Source organism: Ambystoma mexicanum, chromosome 3p (assembly GCF_040938575.1).
Source record: "Ambystoma mexicanum isolate Mex_15411 chromosome 3p, UKY_AmexF1_1, whole genome shotgun sequence".
Classification (NCBI taxonomy): domain Eukaryota; kingdom Metazoa; phylum Chordata; class Amphibia; order Caudata; family Ambystomatidae; genus Ambystoma; species Ambystoma mexicanum.
The window spans coordinates 31638796-31661721 of NC_090925.1; the positions used below are offsets into that span (position 1 = coordinate 31638796).

General features: G+C 46.4%; 1 protein-coding gene across 2 annotated transcripts in view; it reads right to left on the bottom strand.

The window, feature by feature from the left end:
• LOC138580098 (ephrin type-B receptor 5-like) overlaps positions 1-22926 on the bottom strand; it is a 761617-nt gene that overhangs the window by 487099 nt on the left and 251592 nt on the right. For both annotated transcript variants that reach the window (XM_069650378.1, XM_069650379.1), the window contains 2 exons: positions 4955-5113; positions 4108-4443 (listed from right to left, as the gene is read on the bottom strand). In XM_069650378.1, coding sequence (XP_069506479.1) covers positions 4108-4443; positions 4955-5113 — 495 coding nt within the window. The remainder of the gene's footprint in view (positions 1-4107; positions 4444-4954; positions 5114-22926) is intronic.

Below are 22926 nucleotides of genomic sequence, written 5' to 3' on the forward strand. Positions count from 1 at the left end.
AGCCAGAATTCTGGTATCCTGGTCTGTCTTTTCCTGTTGCAGTATATCCATGTCCTCTTTTATTTTAATGATATACTGCCTACTATCATTTTCTGACTCCTGGCTCCTCTGCAGCCTCTTCTCAGAAGAGACCAGGTCAGATTGGGCCTTTGCTAACGCCATCTGTTGCCTATTTGCCAGATCTTGGCCTTCCGCACATTTGTCCTGCATGGCTCCCATATATAGATACAAATATGCCGCTATCCTGGCAATCTTATTGTGTTCATCTTTGGCCTTAGAAGCCATATATAATTCACTCAGGGCCACATGTAATGGACCCTGATCTCTCCATTATCTGACCCTGTTTCAGTGACCTGTTGCGCGATTGCCTGCAACCAGACCGTTTGGTCCTGATGAGTCCACTCACCTCTCACAAATAGCTTATGTAAGAAGTGCTCTCTGGCTATTTTTATATCTACCAAGGTCATCATTCTCGAATTTGAGTTCCTTCCTGACTTACAGAAGTTTGTATTTTATTTTGCAAAACAGACCGTTTCCTTAGAGCGTTCCTTTGAGGGATGCTTTCACAGTGTAAAACAGCGTGGTGATCTAACCGGATCTGTGTATCTGGTCAGTTGGCACACTGTATTAATCTGCACAAGTGGTAAACCTAACCCAGAATATCCCGGACGAGCCCCCACTTTCGTAAGCGATATTCAATCAACACTACAGCTAAGTCAATGCCTAGCCTGGGATGCTGAGGAAAACCCTTATTGATGTATTTTTATATCCAGTTCAGTACTCTGGATGACAACCCTTGTATAACACCCCCTCTTAGAATCCCCCTGACCCCACTGAGCCAAGAAGTAGGTTTGTTTTGCAAATTAAAAGGTTTATTCAGACAATTCAACAATATATATCTATCACACTTTATAAATAAATTGATAACTGATATCACACTTCAGAATATGACCGTGATCAACAATGGATAATGTTACAGGGGTACACTGATTTGGTTACTTAGGAGTAGTGTAGAGGATGAGGTAGCTGAAAATTCTTGATGGTTTCAAGGAAATGCAATGAGGAATAAAATGCAGTACAGAAATACTTGATATGATTTTAGCAAAAGATAATATAATCACTTTTTCTCTGGCAATTCACCCCCCTCCCCTATGCAATGTAAGAAATGGAAGGAGATGGAAAGAGGAGCACACAGTTCCCAGGAATGCAATCAAATACAATACGAAATTCAGTTCCCCCCCAGCAAGCTTAGAGGAAACAGGTAGGAGTTTAAAACACAGGCCCAAAATGCTTTTTAAATGTGATGGCAATGGACGGGAAAATGTGCCAACTGATTTTAATTCCCTCTAGAGATTCAGGGTGAGTGGGAGATGTGTGTTGGTATTATTTCAGGCTCACTTTAGCAATGCTCTATGAGTTATTACCAGGTTGCAAACGGATTTTAACAAAAGAAAGAATGGAGCTGCTATTTTGACAAGTGGAGAAATTGAGCCAAATCGCAAATCACGGTAAATTTCACGAGTGCGTAAATCATGATTGCGGAAAAAGTATAAGGAGTAGGAAGTCTGTTCTAGGTTCGTTGGAAAGCCTAGAATCACAGCTTTGAAAGTTAAACCACGTTCCTAGCCCAAACGGTTCCAGAGATACGGACGATTTAATAAAGGTAGATTTTCGGATTTAGAGTAAAACTCAAAATGACAGGTGACAGCTTGCAGCTGCAGAATTGACAGGTGACAGTTGTGCAGCTTTAAAAATGACAAATGGCACGATTTCTAGGAGGCTGTTCTACTTAGGTTACAATAGTTTGGATTAGATTATTTTAACTAAGAGATTGGGTTCTGCCCAGTTCTGGCGGTACTCACAATATATTTTGGGCAGGAATGGGCCTCGCCACGGATCTGGTCAGGTTTTTGGACTGGACTCCGGTTCTGGTCTCGGCACTTCACAGCGATCTGGGTCAGCTCTGCTCTCTGGGTCTGTCAAGCACCGGATCTGCTCACAACGGTCTGGTTTGTGGTTCTCTCGGGTTCCGGATACAGCACTGCTTTCTGAATACTGCTACGGGTTCTTGCAAAAATTCTTGGCAAAATTCAAACAGCCCGGCTGTTGAATAGTATGGTTGGTTTTGAGGCCTGCTGAAGAGGATTCAGCTGGTGGATTCAGGCCTCTCTGCTACAAATTCTGGAGTTAATTTCTGCTACAGGTTCTGGAGATTGATGGATTTGAAGTCTGGATCTCTGGATGTGAAGTCGTCGGTCAGCATGCTCCACAGCAAATGGAATTGAATGTGCCTACCTGTCCCAGAAGTCTCTTTCTATGTGTTTTAAAAAAGTGGGTGGAGAGGCTAGCATCCCTAAGCCTACCCCTCTCTTAATTTGATAGGTCAATAGATTCTTTGGTCCCTGATTTGGGAAGGGATAGTGTGTCAGAGTGATGTCATTTTTATGACCTGCAGAAATGACACTCCCCTGGTCAATGTGCACACAAACCTATTCCTCATCCAAATACATATTTCCCAGGTACACAGTTGTTTGACATCACATAAACACATCATATATTACTAAAGATAGTCCCTGTCCCGACTCTGGCGTTTCTAGGAGCTTGCATTAAAAAATGGCAACTTATTTTTTGATTTTAGTGGGTTTTGCAACATTGGTTTTTCATCAAAAATTAAACAAAGGTACATTTCCCTTCCACATATATCTCAGTAACTTTCCATGTCTCTAGCTTAAACACATTGTCTACAATAATCATAATTAGCGGGGTTTTGCCCCAGAACATGGTACAAATGGGAGTTTGGACTCAAATCGTGAGGGCATTTTTCAAACTAAGACTCTCAAAGTTGTACATTCCTGTCATTTGGTTACAATAAATTATCACTGTTTCTATAAAATATATATTTGTTGAAATTCAACCCCCCAAGTGTTTGGGTCCGCCTCCAGAGGTCTGGGTGGGTCAGTGATCACATGTCTCTTCTTGCTGGCAGAGGGCTGTTGACAGGAAACACTCAAAATTAACATACCCCATTCAACAGAAACAGACTTTTGTGTGGGCTCCAGCAGGCTGCCTGGAAGTCTCTCCTCAATCAATCAACAGGGTCATGTGATATCCTGCCTCCTAGTGTGGGAATCTCTGAGGTGTTAAGGTTTCCCAGCCTCTTGGCCTCTGGGAACAGCAGGTGGCTAGATTTTCAATTAACCCACAAGCGTTGAAGTCCCTGCCCCTCTTGCAACTCCTAAATACAGCTTCCCTGTCAGAGTTTAGACCGCTATCGCCACCTTGGGGAATTTGTCGGTACTGCATCCATTTTTGAATTGTCTTGCATTTCAATAGAGTGGTCTTTTGCTTGATGGTATAGGACCCTTGCTTAAAATTGTTTTGATGGCATCCTTACAGTAGAGTGGTGATGTGGAACCCCCCCACAAGAAGGTTGCATCTTTGGAGTGGTCTCGTGCCAACTGCGCAGTTCTCCTGGATTCTGGCGTGAATGTAGGCGGCGATAGCTCATCCCCACATCCACCCAGTCTATTGATTTAGTTTGTTCTGGGATAGAATAATGTGCGGCGACAGCTCATCCCCACATCTACCCAGTACATTGATTCAACATGGGTCAAAACCCTTGACAGTTTCCAGGCACTTGTTTCCAGGCACTTAATCAACATTTTGTATTTGAATTTAAGAGTTTGAAGATTCCATCAATTTTGTTACGGGTATTTAAAATGTATTAGCTTTATGTCCTGTGTCTTGTTAATTTTCACAGTGGGCCTGCCACCTGCGGCTCTTCAGATATTTTGGACTACACCTCCCATTACCCCTCACTATTGACTATGCTTGCTAGGGATGATTGAAGTTGCAGTCCAAAGGTTGCAGAGGACCCCTTACTCTTGCCCTAATGCAACCAATGGACGGACAGTGAACAGTGACTTAAAGGACACATCCTGTAACTGAATCTGTCATCAATGCTAAGATTTTTCCTGGATCCATTTTCTTTGGCAAAGCCATGCAGTCCGACTACCACTCTTAACCTAAATTGGTGAGACACTGCCCAGAACAAACACAAGATGTAGGTACTTGAGTGACATCAAATCAAATGAAGCCTTGTCTCACCTGATTGGCTGGTGCTGACATTCACCATTGCGTGGTGAGGGTACTCATCACCGAGCTCTGTCACCTCATTCACTGCCTGGATTTCAAAAGTGTACAGCACACGCGTCAGGAGGTTGGAGACTTGCACCCGTGTCTCAGATAGGCCCACCTGACGTGGTTCAAAGTGTACGCCATCACTGCAGCGAATACACGTGGCTGAGCCAGACGGACACATTTTGCAGATGACGTTGAAGAACACTTCCTTCCGGCCTCCAAGGTTCCTGGGAAGCTGCCATGTCAGCATCATGCTGGAACCGTGCATCTCGTAGTTCACATTGCGCGGGGCGGAAGGAGGACCTGCCAGAGGAAGACAAGAGCCATTATATGTCCCTGTAGTCATTGATCCACTGCTTTCCATCATAAGCTCTGCTTCTGCCTAGAGGCGGTCACCCATCATTTGCCCATCAATCTGTACTGTATCTGCATGTGTTGAAGTCACTGCCAGCCACATCCAGATATCATTAAATATATAGCCCATGCATTCGCTACAGCGGAGATGACCCTTTCTATGGTGCTACCAAATACTAGTCCTTCTTTCTCTGTCATTCGTTCACACACTCACACCGTCAGCTATAACCTAGTGACTGTAAATGTGTGTGCCCCACAATAGCGCCTCGTATTTAGGCATTGAGAATCTGGGGAATCGAGTGTCCCAACCCAAGTTAAGGACGCAAGTAAAGCCTTGGATATCCAGACAAGCTGACTGGATTGGACTGCTTCTCGTGTATGGAGCCCATTCTCTAATTCTTGATTCCCCCATCGACCACCAATAATAAAAGAACAACATCCTGAAGCAAGTCAAACTTACTGGTGCAGGGATCTTTAGGGGAGTCCGTGGTGGTTCGGTAGAATCCATCCTGACAGATGCACAATGCCGAGCCGATATTGGGCGCATGACTGTGGCGAGGGCATGGCTCACACTTAGAGTTCTCCCCGATAGACATCTTGTATGTTCCCGGAGAACAAGCTGATGAAAACACAAATGGGAAGGTCAAGTCTTAGCTGTGGAATGTGTGAGCAAGGTGATGTCATACCAAAAACTTTTTAAAGGATACTTCAGATTAAAGCAGGAAAGAAGACTATTATTAATCCATTCTGCATCCAGGGACCGTCACATCTATCCTGCCCAGCTCTGACTTTTGCAACACCCTTGATTGCATATTGTAACCTCTGCACCCCTTTAAGATGGCCACCTCAGTTTCTGGAGGAACACCCTGCTCCCAGCCTGCCTTGCCTGCTCTGGCAAACAAGGAGCAGCCTCATTGGTAGATCATCACCTCATCTTCCAGCCTACCATTCAGCCTGGAAGCGCAGCCGGCCCTCACTGAAGGCACGAAGTCATGGAAGAGGGAATGTGTGATGGTCTCAGCCGGCGAAGTTGTGACGATGTGATGTCACCCCCACGCCTACCCAACCATCTTCGTAACAAAGGTAAGCCTTCGTCTACATTCACAATGTGTGCTAAGGCTTCGCTTCCTGTGCTTACCTTTACCATTCTATCTGACCTGCTGAATAGGTTACCAAGTCCCACCCCTTTCCTCCCGCCCTTAAGCCTTCGGCAGCAGCTCACAAATACGATTGTCCTTGTCAACCCTGTTGGGCCCCTTGTTACTCTGCATTCTTCCCTGCCACCCACAAAATTGAAGATTGTACACCTGTACGCACCACACACAAACATGGCCGCGTATGTGCCTCATCAATGCAGCCCCATCCTTTCAGCCTCACATCTCCCACTGCCAGCCCTGCTGCCAGCAAGGCCTATGCCACACTGCCGGTTATCTGCTAAAACCATATGGGCGAACACCTGCACTAATAACCCCTCAGCCACATCATTACTCCCTGCATCACGCAAGCTGCCCCTTACCAGTGGTGTCACACCCCTGCCCCCACAAGGAAACAATGCCCAACCTGATATCATCATAATAGCATCAAAAGTTTCCACCTTCAGCCCACCTACCATGTGCCCCATTGGCTCCTTAGTAGATCTCCTAGCCTGCCTATATGGCTACCAGCTCCTCCACCCACCATTTCTGCAAGAGCTGCCAGAAGATCCAGACCCAAACAGCACTTGCAGAGCTCACCTTTGCTATCTGCACCCAAAGTACCTAATAGTGTGCCAACAGTAAGTACCTATTGTCTCGCAGGGACAATTAGTGATAGGCTCACCATGCTCTAGCTGTAGGCATACTCCTGCAGCATCCACACAAGTCTACAAAGACACACCTGTGCCGGCCACACAAAGCAACCCAATCAGTCTACCTTACATGAGAACTCGCCCTCATACCCTGATAGAGCAGACTGCCGATCTGGCTACATGGACTAACCCCCCCTTGGTGTTCCGGCTCCATGCTCGGGGACTTGTAATACCAATCTCCAACAGCGCACCAGCCCTGGCCATGCACCACCCAAAGGATGCTTATCACACTGACCCCACCACACCACCATACACCCTCACTCCCTGAAAAGCCTCCATTGCTCCCAAACAGCTACTCGCTTCCCCACTCCGGTGTGCCCTTCTGAACACCAGATCCCTGACAGCCCATGCCCATGAGATCCTTGACCTCATTACAGCATAAAATCTTGATCTCCTCGCCTTAACAGAAACCTGGCTAACTCCTGCATCTTGACCACTCCTCTCTATAGCCAACCCAGCTGGCTACACTATGATACGCAGTGCCAGATGGTCCAAATAAGGTGGGGCAGTGGCCCTCAGCTATAAAGACTCACTCCCTCAAATCCCCCCCACCAAACTGTGAACTACGTTCAGCCAAACTTAAATGCTCCTACAATGCCACAACTACTATCCATCTAATGTACCAGCCTCCAGGCCCTATTCACACCTTTGAGATCGACCTTATCAAACTCATATCGTCTATCCTCAAGCCAGCTACACAACTCCTACTCCTTGGTGACCTTAACTAGGGTTTCAGCGACCCTACTGATCCCAAAGCCATCACCTTATCTAATTCACTGGATGCTTTAGGCTGCACCCAACTCATCACCCAACCCACACACTCCCACCCTTGCATCCTAGACTGACTGGTTGACCACAACAGCAACATTTCCATCCTCTCCAACCGCCCATGCCCCTGGTCCCACCATACCTTCTCGTTCTGCATACCAACACAATCCACTCCTACTAAGCCTGCAATCTGCTCTGCCTCCATCATGGCCCGCTGTTCACGTAACTTAACCAGCGATCTGATGATCCCTCTCCTCAACCTACCCATCCCTCTTACATTGAATACTACCTCCCCAGTAGAACATGACAACACCCTGCTACTTACAACTATTGATCAACTAGTCCCCCTCAAAGATAAGAAAACCAAAAACATAGCACACCTCAACTCTTGGTTGACACCTAGCCTTTGATCCATGCGAGCAGCCAAAAGAGCCACAGAAGCCGCTTGGTGAAAAGACCCTACCACTGCCAACAAAGATTTCCTTCCTAACACCTCCCTCCAACACAAGCAATCCATCCTAGCCGCACAACCGACTATCTACGATGAAAGAATTTCTAGAGCTGCCTCTAACTCTTCTGCATCCTCAAGGAATTAGAGTCTCCCATCGCCCCCCCTCTCCGTCACCAAAGACAACTCCTGGTGTCACAGTATCGAAGACATCCCCAAATGCAAAGTTGCACAACTACAAGCTAAAATTAAAAACAAACAGCAAGCCCTACCATGCCCAGCACTCTCCCCTATCCCTTGGCCCTACAGCAATCTCCCCTTTTCACTTCCAACCCATCAGCACTACTACCCTTGCAAACATTATTGATGGCCCTAAGCCATTCCGCTGCAAGGGTGATGCCTGCCCAGCCTCACTGGTCAAGGAATGCACTGAAACACATTGTGTATAGGCGCTATATAAATAAGGTATCATATCATATCATCCTCCCCCTCATTGCCACCATCATCAACACCTCCTGCACGGTCCCTGCTTCGCTCAAAGAATCTTGCGTCTCTGCTAAAAAAAACTATTCTTGACCCCGCAATCCTCCCCAACTATTTCCCTATGACAATAGTCCCCTTTCTCCAGAAAATCATGGACAGAGTCGCTTACCTGCAGATCCAGACATTTCTAGAACTCCACCACATTCTGGGTACCCGACAATTAGGCTTTCGCCCAAAACATGGGACTGAAACAGCCCTCCTAGACCTAAAGACTCAACCTGACGTTGCCAACAACCAGGGCTCCCTCTCACTCCTCTTACTGCTTGATTTCTCAGCGGCCGCCGACCTTGTTGAGTATGGAATCATATGCCAAGCACTTTCCACCTCAGCCACTTGTCTCCAGATGCGTCCAACTGGAGCTACTCCTTCCTGGCAGACATAACTTCCAGAGTCTTCACCGGGGAGGCCACCACTACCTCTACCCCTAACTCCTGTGGTGTACCACAAGGCTCCTGCCTCTAGCCTATGGTCTAAAATGTGTACTCCGTGCCTCTTTTTGACCATCTGGATTTTCTCAACATCTCCTACCCTAATTATGCAGAAGACACCCAAATCCTCATCCCTCTCACCAGCGACCACCCCACTGACTCCCTCTGTATAAACGTCTTCTATGAAACTATACAGACCTGGATAGCTGCTTCAATGACAAAAAAACAGAGCTCCTCATCATTGGCCCCCCAGCCCACATAGCCAAACTCCATGAGTCCTACAAAACTTTCACCATCAACGGCCACAAGATACCAGTAGCATCCTCTGTGAAGACCCTAGGCCTAAACTTGGATTTCTCTCTCTCTATAACCCGACAGGCCAACGCATTGCTTCCACCTCTGACTACGCTACCAAACTCATTAATGCCAGCAGGCTTTTCCTCACCACCCAAAACTGCCTTGAAATAGCCTGTGTCCTAATAGGCTCCAAATTAGACTGTTGCAACTCACTACTCTGCGGCATGTCAGAAAAAAACCAGCACAAACTTCAGACAATTCAAAACAATGCTCTCCTGTTGGCATTAGACATTGGCAGGCATGATCACATCTCGGAAGCCAGAAAGGATGCTCACTGGCTTCCGGTCAAGGACAGAATTAAGTTCAAGACAGTCTCTGTCACTGACCGATGCATCGCCAATGATACACCCCAATATTTGGCTGAAAAAATAAAGAACACTCCGCAACCAGACCGGTGAGATCAGCCTACAAACACTGCCTCGTGACCCTGAGATGCAAAAAGGAAAGAGTGGTAGATGCAAACTTCCTAGTCTTGGCGCCAGCCCTCTGGAGTGAGCTCCCCCCCCATCTTTTTGTTTGTTTTGTTTGATTTATTCATATTTATATAGCGCACATCAGCCCGAGGACATTGTGGCACTTGTTACAGTACAAAGCTTAGTTACATAGTCATGTGCAATATATAAACAAGGTTACAATAAAGTTATATTACATTTCTGTTTATATTACAATATACGTGGCAGGAGTAAAGGAGGCAGTCGCAGTGCTAGTTGAGGAAAGTGGTCTTGAGGGTGTTGTGGAAGGCAGAGATGGAAGTTTCAGCTCTAAGGGTGGCAGGGAGTGAGTTCCAAAGTTGCAGTGCAATATAGGAGAAGCCTAGACCTGCAGCTCAGGCTCTCTTGATGCGTGGTATGTGCAGCTGGTTGGTGTACTGAGCTCTGGTGGGGCGAGTGGAAGTGGTCCTTGATATTGCTTCAGATAGGTAAGTGGGAGGAGTGTTGTTGATGCATCTGTGTGTGATGGCGAGGATTTTCAGAGTAATTCAGTGTTTGACCGGAAGCCACCGTGCTGCATGTCTGGTATGGGATATATGGTCCCTTCTGGGGATGCTCATAGCGGCTCTGAGGGCATTGTTCTGTGTGGTTTGCAGTCTGTGGATATTCTTGGCGGCGGTGCCAGCTAGGAGAGCATTGCAGTAATCGAGTTTAGCGCCTATAGTTGCTCTAGCTGTGGCCAAACGGTTGGGGACGGATAGGTAGGGTTTAATGGCATTGATGAGTTTGGTGCTGAACACTGATGCAGAGGCTATGGCACTGACTTGTTTGTTCATTGATAGATTAGCGTCAATTTGAACACCTAGAGTCTTGACGGAGGATGATACAGCAATGGTTGAGTTGTCTATGTTGAAGTTGGCGTATTGGGGGCTTAGCTTCTTTATTGTGTTTTTCTTCCCAAGGATGTGAATTTCAGTGTTCTCCCCGTTAAGACAGAGGCCATTGATTGCCATCCATGCTTGGATAGTAGCATAGATGTTGTAAAGGGTAGTGGCGCCTTGGTGGTAGAGTCCAGTTGGAGGTGTAAGTACTTGAGTGTCATCTGCATAGTTGGTGTATGCCACACCTATGGAGTCAAGTAGGTCAAAGAGGGGTTTTGTGAAGAGGTTATAGAGGGTGGGGCTGCATATGATCCTTGGGGGACACCGCAGTTTATAGTAATAGGATCTGCGTTTGCTGTGTCGGAGTAGACCTTCATGGCTCTTCCTTCGAGGAAGGAAGTGATCCAGGATGCTGCTTGTTTAGAGAAATGGGCTGCATGAGTGGGGTGGGTGGTAAGTGTTTGGTGATCTACCAGGTCAAAAGCTGCTGATAGATCGAGAAGGAGGAGCAGGGCCGGTTTGCCTTTGTCCATGATCTGTGCGATTTGATTTTTTAGGTCTAATAAGGCAGATTCTGTTCCATGCCCGACCCGGTAGCCAGATTGCCTTTTGCCTAGTATGGAATTAGCTTCTATGGTTGATTGGATCTGGTTGTGAGCTGCTTCGTCCAGGATTTTCAAGAGGAACGAGACTGTTGTTATCGGTCTGTCGTTGTTGGGTTGCGCTGGGTCAAGTGTGGCCTTTTCTAGAAGTGGCCGTACCCAGGCTTCCTTGAGATTGTTTGGGACAGTTCCTGTTTGGAATGATGCGTTAATGAAGGCAGTAATCAAGGGTGCAAGGTCGTTAGCGCATTCCTTGATGATTTTGGTTGGGCAGGTGTCTGCTTTGCAGAGAGATGGTTTGAGGTTTTTGATGAGATTAAGGACCTCCGGTTCAGTGACGTCTCTGAAGGCGAATTGTGCGTGATTGAAATTACTACACTTGTCTTGTGTAGGGCGGTTAGCTTTTTGGTTTGGCAGGGCTTTACAGTGGTTATGTAATTTATTCTGGAGGAGTTTTATTTTGTTGAGCATGGCGGACTGAATGCTAGCACACCAGGCTTTGTCTTTAGTTATCTCGTCTGCGGTAGCCGGGGGTGTGACTAGTTCATTAAAGATTGCGAATAATTCTTTAGCTTGGGAATTGGCATTTGAAATCCTATCATTGAAGGAGTTGGATTTTGCTACTAAGATGGCTTTTTTGTATTTGAGGGCCATCTGTTTGAAAAAGCTCTTATTTAGGTCACTGGCATCCGTTTGCCAGTTTTTTAGTGACTGGCGCTTTTGTGCTCAGAGAGTTTGGAATTCATCCGAGAACCAGGAGTTGCAGTGAAATTATTTTTTTTCTTCCTTACTTTCAAGTGGGGCTATAGAATGTATGGCATTGGTGAGAGTATCATTAAAGATAGCTGATAGTATATTTGGGTCCTGAGAGAAGGGTAGTGCTAGGCAGGGGTTTTTGAGTTAGGGTCGCAAGTTGACTGCGTTGAGTTTTTTAGAACGTCTTGTTATGGCAGGTGATGCGTGGGTGAGAGTCTTAGGTTTGGGGTTCGTGGGGATGAGGAATTCAATGCATGTGTGGCCCGTCCATGGCAAGGCGGAGTTAGAGATAATGTTGGATGTGCAGTTGTGATCCATGACCCAGTCAAGGGTGCGGCCTTTGGAGTGAGTGGGGGTGAGGACTCCTTGGGAGAATCCTAGGTCTGCGAGTTCTTTAGCTAGGGTTGTGGCGGATTTAACCTTTGGATCATTGAATCATAGATTTAGGTCTCCTAATGAAAGGATTTTGGAGGATTTTTTAATGTTGTTACTGAGCCGGTGGGAGAGGTGCTCTTGGAAGTCTTCTGGGAGTCCGGGAGGTCTATATAGAATGTGGATATTGATTAGATTATTGGGGGAGAGCGTGAGCTTGGCTGATAGGATATCAGCATTTCCACCCCATGTACTATGGTCTGCTGGTCTGCGAAATGATCCTTCATACAACATCTTCAGGAAGCACCTTAAAGCCCACCTCTTCTGCTGACATCCTCACCCCTGGTACCCTCCCCCTTCCCATTCGTACTGTGTAGCCTAGATGGGCTCGGCCTTGGGGCACTTCTTATAAATGTACAAATAAATAAATAAATAAATTACAAATACCCAGTTTTAAGTGTATTACTGGATGGCAGTGACCAGAGGCACAAGTCGATGGCACCCAGAGCAGGTAAGGGCCAGTTAATATTCTGAAAACATGACCCACGACAACGTCCAACATGTGGATGTGCAACACATATAAAAAACATGGTCCTTCTTCTGTTTCTTTCCCCTGTATGGGGTGGGGGAGCGGTGGATGTCAACAAGAAACCTGGACATGGGTGACGGGTCCTGCGTGAATGGTGCTGCCAGCAGGTCAGTAGGGGCAGAGGAGAAGTGAGAGGAGCAACATTGGCAGTAAGAGTAAGGGTTTGGGGGAAAAGCGCTTGCTCTAGGGGTCGGTTGGCAAAGGGAGGTCCGGTGTGCAAGGTAACACCAGCAACCCGGAATGTGGGTCTTAGCTGTCGATGATGGGTGAATGGCTCAGCAGCTAATTGGCTGCAATACATTCCCTTGGTTCTCATCAGGAATTGAGAGATACACTAGATGGGGACGAATGAACAGTGGGGGACTGACCTCAGAAGCTAGACTATGGGAGGCAATGGCCGGTTAATAGCAAAGCATGGTATGAAACAGTGACGACAGCAGCACCTCAACACGCCCATCGATATTTCCCATGACTTATCTAACTGCACCCAGAGTATGAACCTCACTAATATTGGCTTTAGTAGGAGATTGGGATCAGTACACCAAGGTTTTCTGTTGTGATGGTTTGCACCAAACGTACACAAGGTCTTATGGGATTAGGACCACTTAGTCCTTTGTCTATTGCAATGGGAGAACCTCTGCACTGAGGGCATGCGCTGCTCACTCTTTACAAGCCCTTGGACTGAACTTGTAGATATGAGTTTGCCTGGAGCTCATATCGCCCTTTTAAATCTGAGCACCTCTAAGAAAACATCTCTGTATAGAAAGATGTCAATATGAGACGTTTTTCAAATAGACTTCCAGACATTGCCGTGTTCCTGCGGTTATGTGTTTTCTTCCAGAGGCGCGAGACCAGGGTTCGATTCCCGTCGACGGTTCGAAACCCGCCTGCAGCCTGTTTTTATTCTTTATTTGTTTTTTTAATTTCTTGAACACATGGGGCAGATGGCGTCCGCCCTCTCAAAAAAGTGGGTGGACGCTGGCCACCTGCGTGGTCCCTCGACATGGGCCCTGCTGGTTGGCTTGTGCACTCCTCTCTTAACCCCGCACCCTCCCGTGACATGCCCCACCTACAGTGTATGCAGCAGGTGAGCCAGCTCACTCACAGGGCCCAGAGGTCAGTGAAGGTCATGTTCCGAGCCCAGGAGAGCAACACTAAGGGCACTTCTATATTCCTTGCAACTGTTATTTACTTCTGCTTTACAGCGTGAGAATTTCATGCTGGCGTAAAATCAATGGATTCCTATGAAACCCACCAGTTTTTATCATCTCCTAAAAGCAAGAAGAATCATTGGAATCCATAAGTGGTCCATAAGCCCTGCCAAGCGCTTTGAAGCACTCCACCTGTGTATAAGCGCTGTATAAATAAATAATTGCAATTTACAATTTACAATTTTCATCACAGTATAGCGTAAAAAGCATGCATGAAATGCATGCAATGATCATGCCTGCTTTTCATGCTATACCATATGTTTATGGACTTGTACAATAGGGGGGGGGGGGACATGGGGTGTCATTGCTGTTCCTGTCAGGTGACGGCAAACCGTTGGATTGCTATAGAATTTGCCTGTTTTTTGAAACTGCCAAAACCAGCCACATTTTCATCGTAATGCTGCCTGTCACGTGCAAAGGCAATGCAAGGCGACTGTGCCTGCTTGTATAGCTTTTTTGCACTTTGGAATGCACATGAGGAAAATTGCACGGAAGGCACCATTTTTTTACACAGCACACATGAAACCGGCCACCTGCGTTCAATTTACCAGGTTCTGTACATCTGAAATGCTTTCTGTCATACATTGATGACAGGCGTAAACTCCAATGTTTTACAAAATGGGGTGTAAAAGCAAGGCTTATAGGTCATTTGCAAATGTGGCACATTGCATGGGGAGGACCAAATAGTGTCTGATTGCGAGGCCTCGGTGGCCTTATGCATGCAATTAGCACATTTTTATAAAATAACCCCAGAGTTTCTTACCTTGTTTAGTGAGACCCATTTAAGTTAACAAGTATTTCTCTGTGCCACGTGAATTGTGGAGACCTGTTTAATTTCTTGCTCTGCACATGGCACCAGCTGCCAACTTCTCTCCTCTTTAAATAGCATATGCCGTGACGGCATTTAATCTTACACGATGAGTTCTTTAATATTTAATAGTAGCAATATCATGTGTGTTCATTATTAATAAGGGCACTGTCTCAGTAGAAGCATGGGCACATTAGTTTTGAATGTATAAATATGTTTAAAATGATCGGGGAGGTTAACCCTTGAAATTACAACATATGTGAGTTCTACTGAATACTGTTCCAGTTTGCTAAGACGGACAAGAGGGAGCTGCAAAGGACGAGTGTGAAGACTACAGGTTTGAAAGAGTACGATAAGGCCGGGGTTACTTCGTTGGAAGTGAGCGGTGTTTCCAGCATGGGTTGCCTGCATTAAGCTCCTAAGCGCAAATACTTTCTTTCTCTAGGAGTTTCCGATTTTAAGTGTTCCAAGCAAACTAACTTCTGAGCCAGGAATAAAGAGTATCCCCATGGACATTAATGGAGTTGTTGAGCCCTCTCTAACCCTCTGCAGCCGGCCCCAATCTGCATACAGGTGGTGTAGTTGGTGATGATGTTTGTCAATCTTTGAGAGGATCTGTCATGTCAAGATTCTGGTTCCCCTCTGAGAGATCTTAAGCCTGGACACCGGGTCCTTTGGATGCTCAGGTCCTTTTTCCTGAGCAAGAATTCCCTCTGATTCCTTGAACAAAAGGGAACACAATAGAGTACAGACCAATAAAGCTTCAACTAGCCCTTCAAGGAGTGCCCTTCACAGAGTGCCCTTCACGGAGTGCCCTTCAAAGAGTGCCCTTCAAGGAGTGCCCTTCAAGGAGTGCCCTTCACAGAGTGCCCTTCACAGAGTGCCCTTCACGGAGTGCCCTTCAAGGAGTGCCCTTCAAGGAGTGCCCTTCACAGAGCGCCCTTCACTGAGTGCCCTCCACAGAGTGCCCTTCAAGGAGTGCCCTTCACGGAGCGCCCTTCACAGAGTGCCCTTCACGGAGTGCCCTTCAAGGAGTGCCCTTCACAGACCACCCTTCACGGAGTGCCCTTCACGGAGTGCCCTTCACAGAGTGCCCTTCACAGAGTGCCCTTCAAGGAGTGCCCTTCACGTAGTGCACGTATCAGCCTTTAAGAAGCTGGATAGATTTCCTGAACAGTCTGACCTGTCCATTTGAGAAGAATCTCATCACATGTGCTCTTTGAACTCTCCTAACTATAAAGAGCTGATACCGGGACCCAAGTCAGACTGATAAGCCCCAGCAGAAGGCCCGACCAGGCATAAGACCCGAGTGCCATGTTGCAAGACTGCATGTCTCTGCCATTCTGTGGGTCTGCTATTATAATGACCCTTAAAAACCAAGAAGCTTCTGCCAGGTGTTCCCTGACTGAGGATGAGTCCCCAAGAAGGGGATACCCTTGACAGGAGCTGCCAGCTCTGTCTTCTGAAAGCAGCTGTAGACTCCAACATCACATCACAACTTTACAAAACACTGAAACGTCTTGCAGCTGAGCTTCTCACGAATAATTGACTGGTGCAACCCTTTTCCACATTTACATGATGATCTAAGGGCCAGAGACTGGCGCTATAAATCGCTCTTTTCTTCAAGGGGTCGTTAGAACACTCCCTAGGGTTTCTGATCCAAGGGAAAGGATGTTTCCCTTTTGCAATGTTTTACTTGATAGTGCTGATGGTGGTGGTAGGCAATGAATGAATTTACAATTTCTCACACCTATGAATTAACATGTGTTCCTCTTTGGATTATTATTTGGATGTCAGTATATTGTCTGTCTTTTTATTAATGGTTCATTTCAGGATTGTTTGATGATTGCTATTTTCTACAGTCTAATACACATTTGCTTGATTGATTGATAATGTCCCAAGCTCTTAAAGGAGGAGCTTACCTGTCAGTGGCATTTATACAGCCGGCTACAACCTTCACGGTTCTCAAAACCAGCTGGGCCCTTCCATGCAGATTGTACCAAGCCTTTCAAAGCGCTATTAAAGATGCCAACACTAGTTTGCTCCTGTCCATTGAATGCAGTGGAAGCACCTTCACCTTCATGTGCTCTGACTGGAGGGGGGGGCAGGCACCAGGGACTTAGCCCCTTCCTTCTGGCACCAGCTTCTATCAGAACTGTGCCTTCACTTTGGTATCCCAGGAATGGAATTGTTATCCTGCTCCCAATGGAAAGTTGCAGCAGTTGCTAGTCATCTTCCAGATGGGCATTGGAGGCTGCTCCCGCAACATCTGTGGCCATGCATGGGGCTGGGGGGAGAGGACGCAGGACATTTCCATGTACATAGAATAACGCTTCAAACATTGACCAGTTTTAGACAGCAGTGTTTTTTCTGATCAGGTCTGTATTCCCATGTACTGTATGTACATTGAAATATTAAAAGTTGAAAACCACTGCTATGGGGATTTTAGTGAGCTGTGCTGTTGTGCGGATGCTGCTGTTGCATAGAAAGTAAACATGAGCATGGCAGCTCACATTGGCAGATGTATGGACATGGCACACCAGAATATGCTCTCGTTTGGTGTTATCAAGCCAAGGCATTCACAGAGATCATCAAAAACATATCTCAGAATTATGGAGGGGGTCTCTTGTTACGACTCTAAAATCTGCAACCATGTCACTCCAGATGTTTTGGACTACAAACAAATCCTCTCCAGCCAGCATGGTCAATGGCAAGAAGTCATGTAGTCCGAAACATTGGCAGAGTAGCAGGTTCCAGACCGCATATTTTGTGGGGTTGCTGTACAGTGCTTGCATCTCTGCTTGCTGTGCAGGGCTTGCATGTCTACTCGCTGTGCAGGGGTTGCAACTCTGCTCTCTGTGCAGGGTTTGCATCCCTGCGTGCTGTGCAGGGCTTGCATCTCTGCTTGCTTTGTAGGGCTCGCATCTCTGCTTGCTCTGCAGGGCTTGCATCTCTGCTTGTTTTGCACGACTTGCATCTCTGCTTGCTGTGCAGGGCTTGCAGCTCTGCTCGCTGTGCATGGTTTGCATCCTGCTTGCTGTGCAAGGCTTGCATCTCTGCTTGCTGTGCAGGGCTTGCATCTCTGCTTGCAGTGCATGGTTTGCATCCCTGCTTGTTGTGCAGGGCTTGCATCTCTGCTCGCTGTGCATGGTTTGCATCCCTGCTTGCTATTCAGGGCTTGCATCTCTGCTTGCTGTGCAGGGCTTGCATCTCTGCTTGTTGTGCCGGGGTGCATCCCTGCTTGCTGTGCAGGGTTTGCATCCCTGCTCGCTGTGCGTGGTTTGCATCCCTGCTTGCTGTACAGGGCTTGCATCTCTGCTTGCTGTGCAGGGCTTGCATCCCTGCTTGCTGTGCATAGATTGCATCTCTGCTTGCTTTGCAGGGCTTGCATCTCTGGTCCTGGTGCCTGGTGATCCATTTTGTAATTCCTGGATTAAGATATGCAAAATATAAAGTTATGCAGACAACGTTTCTCTGCTTATCACGTGAAAGGGCATTGAAGCATGTCCTATTTCACAGATGTCTTAACATACTATAAACACAGCAACAGCAATCTCATATGGCCCACCTGCTTGTGGAAACAGGAAACAGGTCTCTCCAAGTCAAATGTAGTGTTTGTTGAAGATTGCAGGTCCATGCTAGCTGCGCACCCTTATCACAGTAGATATATTCGTCCTGCTATTGCTGTGTGCGTGTCCTTAACCAGGTGACAAGGTCAGAGTGCAATGCAATGCCTTTCCCACTTTGCACTAGACAAGAATAGACAGCCACCGTCATCAGTCACTTTGATACAAATTTGTGACAAAAACAAAGAAGAAGAAAGTGACCAAACATCCTTTAGTATTAGTAAATCACTGCACATTTAGACTTACTCTATCATACAGTTCAAGAAAGGAAGTACCAGAATGATATTATTTCACTGGGATTCCAGACTTCATCCCAACCACCCCTCCACCCCATCTGTGTCCACCTTTGTTTCGGCTTTGCACATCTGTGGTAGATGGTACACTTAGCCATTGCCCGATATCTGCTTGAAAGATAAGTCAATATTCGAATGCACCATGTCGAATGCATTCAAATGTCTCGGGAGGATAGCTCAGGGGCAACGTGCTCGCCTTGGAAACAAGGCCACACGGAGCAACACAGGTTCGATCCCCAGGTCCACGCTTGGAAACCTCTGGGTATTAAGCGTGTTACAAATAACCTATCATACCATATGATACCACTGTTGCTCTGGGTATTGGACTATTTGCTGATAATGGAAGCAAGAACCGCTACAAGGCATATGTCTTGCGACAATAACACAACTTTGCTTCACCACAACTTGGAAGACCACTCCCATCAAGGCGCAAAAGGGTTCTAATGCCCTAAAGAAGTGGGCTGCCACGCCTTTGTAATTGGTGCATGAGAACACAATGCTCCGGATGGAGCAGAGTAAGTAATCTGCTGGCCACCCAGTTCCACCTCTCCCTTTCCTCTTTACCCTACTGTAATGTGTTCTGCATACACTATTCGGGATGTATTAGGCACTGTAACTGCATGTTACTAGGAGTTATACTACACATGGATGCCAATTGCATAGTTTCTCCGTTTCTCGCTCTCATTCTCTTTCATTTCTCTCTCTCTCAATCTCTGCCCCTCTCTCTCTCTCTCTCTCTTGATCTCTGTCTGTCTCTATCTCTTTCTTGCTCAGTGCTCAGTGCAGTGCAGACCTTTTCATCCCTACCATTCTCTCTCTCTCTCTGTCTCCCTTTGTTTTGTAATTTACTTCAGTGTTTTCTGCTAGAGGGTGATGAAGTCAAATATTATTACATGATATTTTAATATAATGTTTCAAAACAGAAGCCCCACAAATGCTGGTGACTTTCAGTTTGATGAACCATAGCATATTGCCTCTGCAGAAACCCAGTACTCTATAATCCCAGGTTTGCCATTTTACCAGATAGATTGCCAGTGTCATTTCACTTAATCCCAACACATCTGAGGAAATACATAATTCCCAGTTTGGTTGCAGAATTAAGGTGGTAAGGAACACATGTGTCCTACACTTACCTCTCCTGGTGGTAAGCTTTCGAGGAGGAACTTTCCCTCTGGTGAAATTATGAAAGGCACACCATGGGTGGGAGCTCCAGAGAGTCACCCGCCATTCATGCAATACTGAGTGGGAAAAGCTCCCTCGGCTCTGCACTCATGTCTTGGCTAATGTGTTTAGCCAATGCAGGGTCAGCGGGTACAGTTACAGCAGGTGCAGTAGTCCACAGGTTGACATACACAATCAACAAATGTAAGGTCATATTCAGAACAGGGTCGTTCAAATGGGGTAAAATTGTAGGAGGAGGGTACACGAGGCATGTACAAATCGGCAGCTGTTAAAGCTTGGGGCATTAATCTGGGCCTTCTGAAATGTTTCCGCCCAGGGAGACAAGAAACTGAAAAGGTGTGAACACTTTGCAAGAAGCCCAGGGTGGTACCAGCACTCTGCAGGGGGAACAGCTTTATATTAAAGAGCGATTCTCTCACCCCACTGCAACAAAAACCCAACATTGAAATAGGAAGATGAAAAAGATTAAATAGAGTTAGGCCCCCTGCCCCCTTTAGGAGTAAAAGCATGAAAGACATGTAAAATCAAATTAGCCTTAACTCCAGCACAGCTTTACGACGCTATAACACCATTTTGCTATTAGGAAGTGTAGCAGTTTAAAGCCCCCTGTTCATTGTAATTCTGCATTCCTGTAATGAGACATTCTTAGTATTTAGTAGAGAAACAAAGCAGCGTTGGATGCTTGAGAGAGAGGGAGAGAGAGAGAGAGGGGGGGGAGAGTTGGATGTCACGCTAAGTCTCACTCACATAGCACTGTACATCTGTACTGAGCACTGTACATCCGTACTGAGCACTGTACATCCGTACTGGGAACTGTGCATCCGCACTGAGCACTGAACATCCATACTGAGCACTGTACATCAGCACTGAGCACTGCACATCCTTACTGAGCTCCGTACTGAGCACTGTACATCTGTACTGAGCACTGTACATCCGTACTGAGCACTGTACATCCATACTGAGAATTGTACATCCGCACTGAGCACTGAACATCCATACTGAGCACTGTACATCCGCACTGAGCACTGCACATCCTTACTGAGCTCCGTACTGAGCACTGTACATCCGTACTGAGCACTGCACATCCTTACTGGGCTCTTTACTGAGCACTGTACATCCGGACTGAGCACAGTACATCCATACTGAGCACTGTACATCCGCACTGAGCACTGCACATCCGTACTGAGCATTGCACATCCCTATTCAGCACTGCCCATGCGTATTGAGCACTGTGCATCTGTACTGAGCACTGCACATCTGTACTGAGCACTGTACATCCATACTGAGCACTGTACATCTGTACTGAGCACTGCACATCCGTACTGAGCACTGTACATCCATACTGAGCACTGTACATCTGTACTGAGCACTGCTCATCCGTACTGAGCACTGTAAATCCATACTGAGCATTGCACATCTGTACTGAGCACTGTACATCCATACTGAGCACTGTACATCTGTACTGAGCACTGCACATCCGTACTGAGCACTGCACATCCGTATTTAGCACTGTACATCTGTACTGAGCACTGCACATCCTTACTGAGCTCTATAACGAGCACTGTACATCCGTACTGAGCACAGTACATCCATACTGAGCACTGTACATCCACACTGAACACTGCACATCCGTACTGAGCATTGCACATCCCTATTCAGCACTGCTCATGCGTATTGAGCACTGCGCATCTGTACTGAGCACTGCACATCCGTACTGAGCGCTGTACATCCGTACTGAGCACTGTACATCTGTACTGAGCACTGCACATCCGTACTGAGCACTGTAGATCCATACTGAGCACTGTACATCCGTACTGAGCACTGTGCATCCGCACTGTTCCGCACACAGCTCATCGTCCCATCAAGCAGGTCTGTTTCCATTTATTCTGTTTATGGATTAAGATTTGACCACATATTGCCTCTTGCTACAAAAGGAAAAAAAACACGCACAATAAAATACAATGGGAAATCATTTCAACAAGTATGTGTAATCAATTGGGATTATGAAAGCCATCCCCCTTCTCCAAAACCTTCACTTCCTAACCAACATGTCACTGCATACATGACAATGTGTCATAGACACCCGAATATCAAATAGGCTAAAGGAGGCAAACGTACTTTACAGAATTTGAAGCAAATTAATTGTAATAAAATCGGCATTGGATGGCAAGGCTGAGCATATGGCACTTGGAACGTGCATCTGTTACTGGGTGGGTTTCCACCAGAATAATTCTGAGTCCAAATAGCCGGACAAACTCAAGAAGATGGCAAGTCACTGTTTTATTAGCAATTGTCCAAAACAGGGAGGTTACAACGAACATCAACAGAAGTACGCTCATTCTCTAAGCGATTGCCACATGAAATACAATGATATAGTCTCTATGGATATCAAAGTGATGTCATGCTACGTGGCAATAGTGAAAAACCCATCAAAGGTTGGGATAGGTTAAGGGACACATCTAGGTACACAAACATATAGGAGGTAGGTTTGTTATTGGCCATCAGATATCAGGTGGACAATTTATGACAACCTCTTCATGCGTGTCATTTTAGAAAAATCAGTTGCCCAGCATTTCACTGGTTTCTCAAGCTATAAGGTTCTTCGTTATATGGACTAATACATTTGGCATGCTTCTGCCGTGCCTGGAACATTTGGTTCAATTAGCAGCACATAAACCAAGACCCAGGTGCAAGTAGATAGGACATGGAGCTGCCCTACCACACAATTAGCCCAACATCTCTCATCACCCATGCCCTCTGCCATGGAATTCTCTTTGTAGTAGGCTTTGCCTGATATTCTTGTCCTGGGAATGCAACGGAAATGAGGGGACTCGCTATCGTGTCTGGAACTCCAACTTTAAGTCCTATTTCTATCCTCGGCTCACGTGACAGGTGACTGCGATTCTGCTCATTCTGCAAGCTTTAAAATGTTTTCTGTGAATTAAGACTTGGATCTTCTGTGGTCTTTCCTGCACCTTAACGTGAGAGGATTCATCCTCTGCACACATGTTCCTCTTCAGCGTAGATAGCTGACCTCGACTTCTCAGTTCTTGACTTCAGGCCAGACAGCCTCTCAACGCAGCTCTAACAACCTGCTATTCTACAGCCTTTCATTTTCTCTTCATGATTCTTTGGCTTACTTATTTCATGATACCAATGTCCAGTGTCTGTGCAATGGCGGCTTCGCCTGCACTCTATTCACTACTTGTAGCTAGCCTATACGATGACTTGATTATCTTGCATTTCAGCGTCTGTACATTCATTATACTTCTGATTTCTGCAGCACTTTCT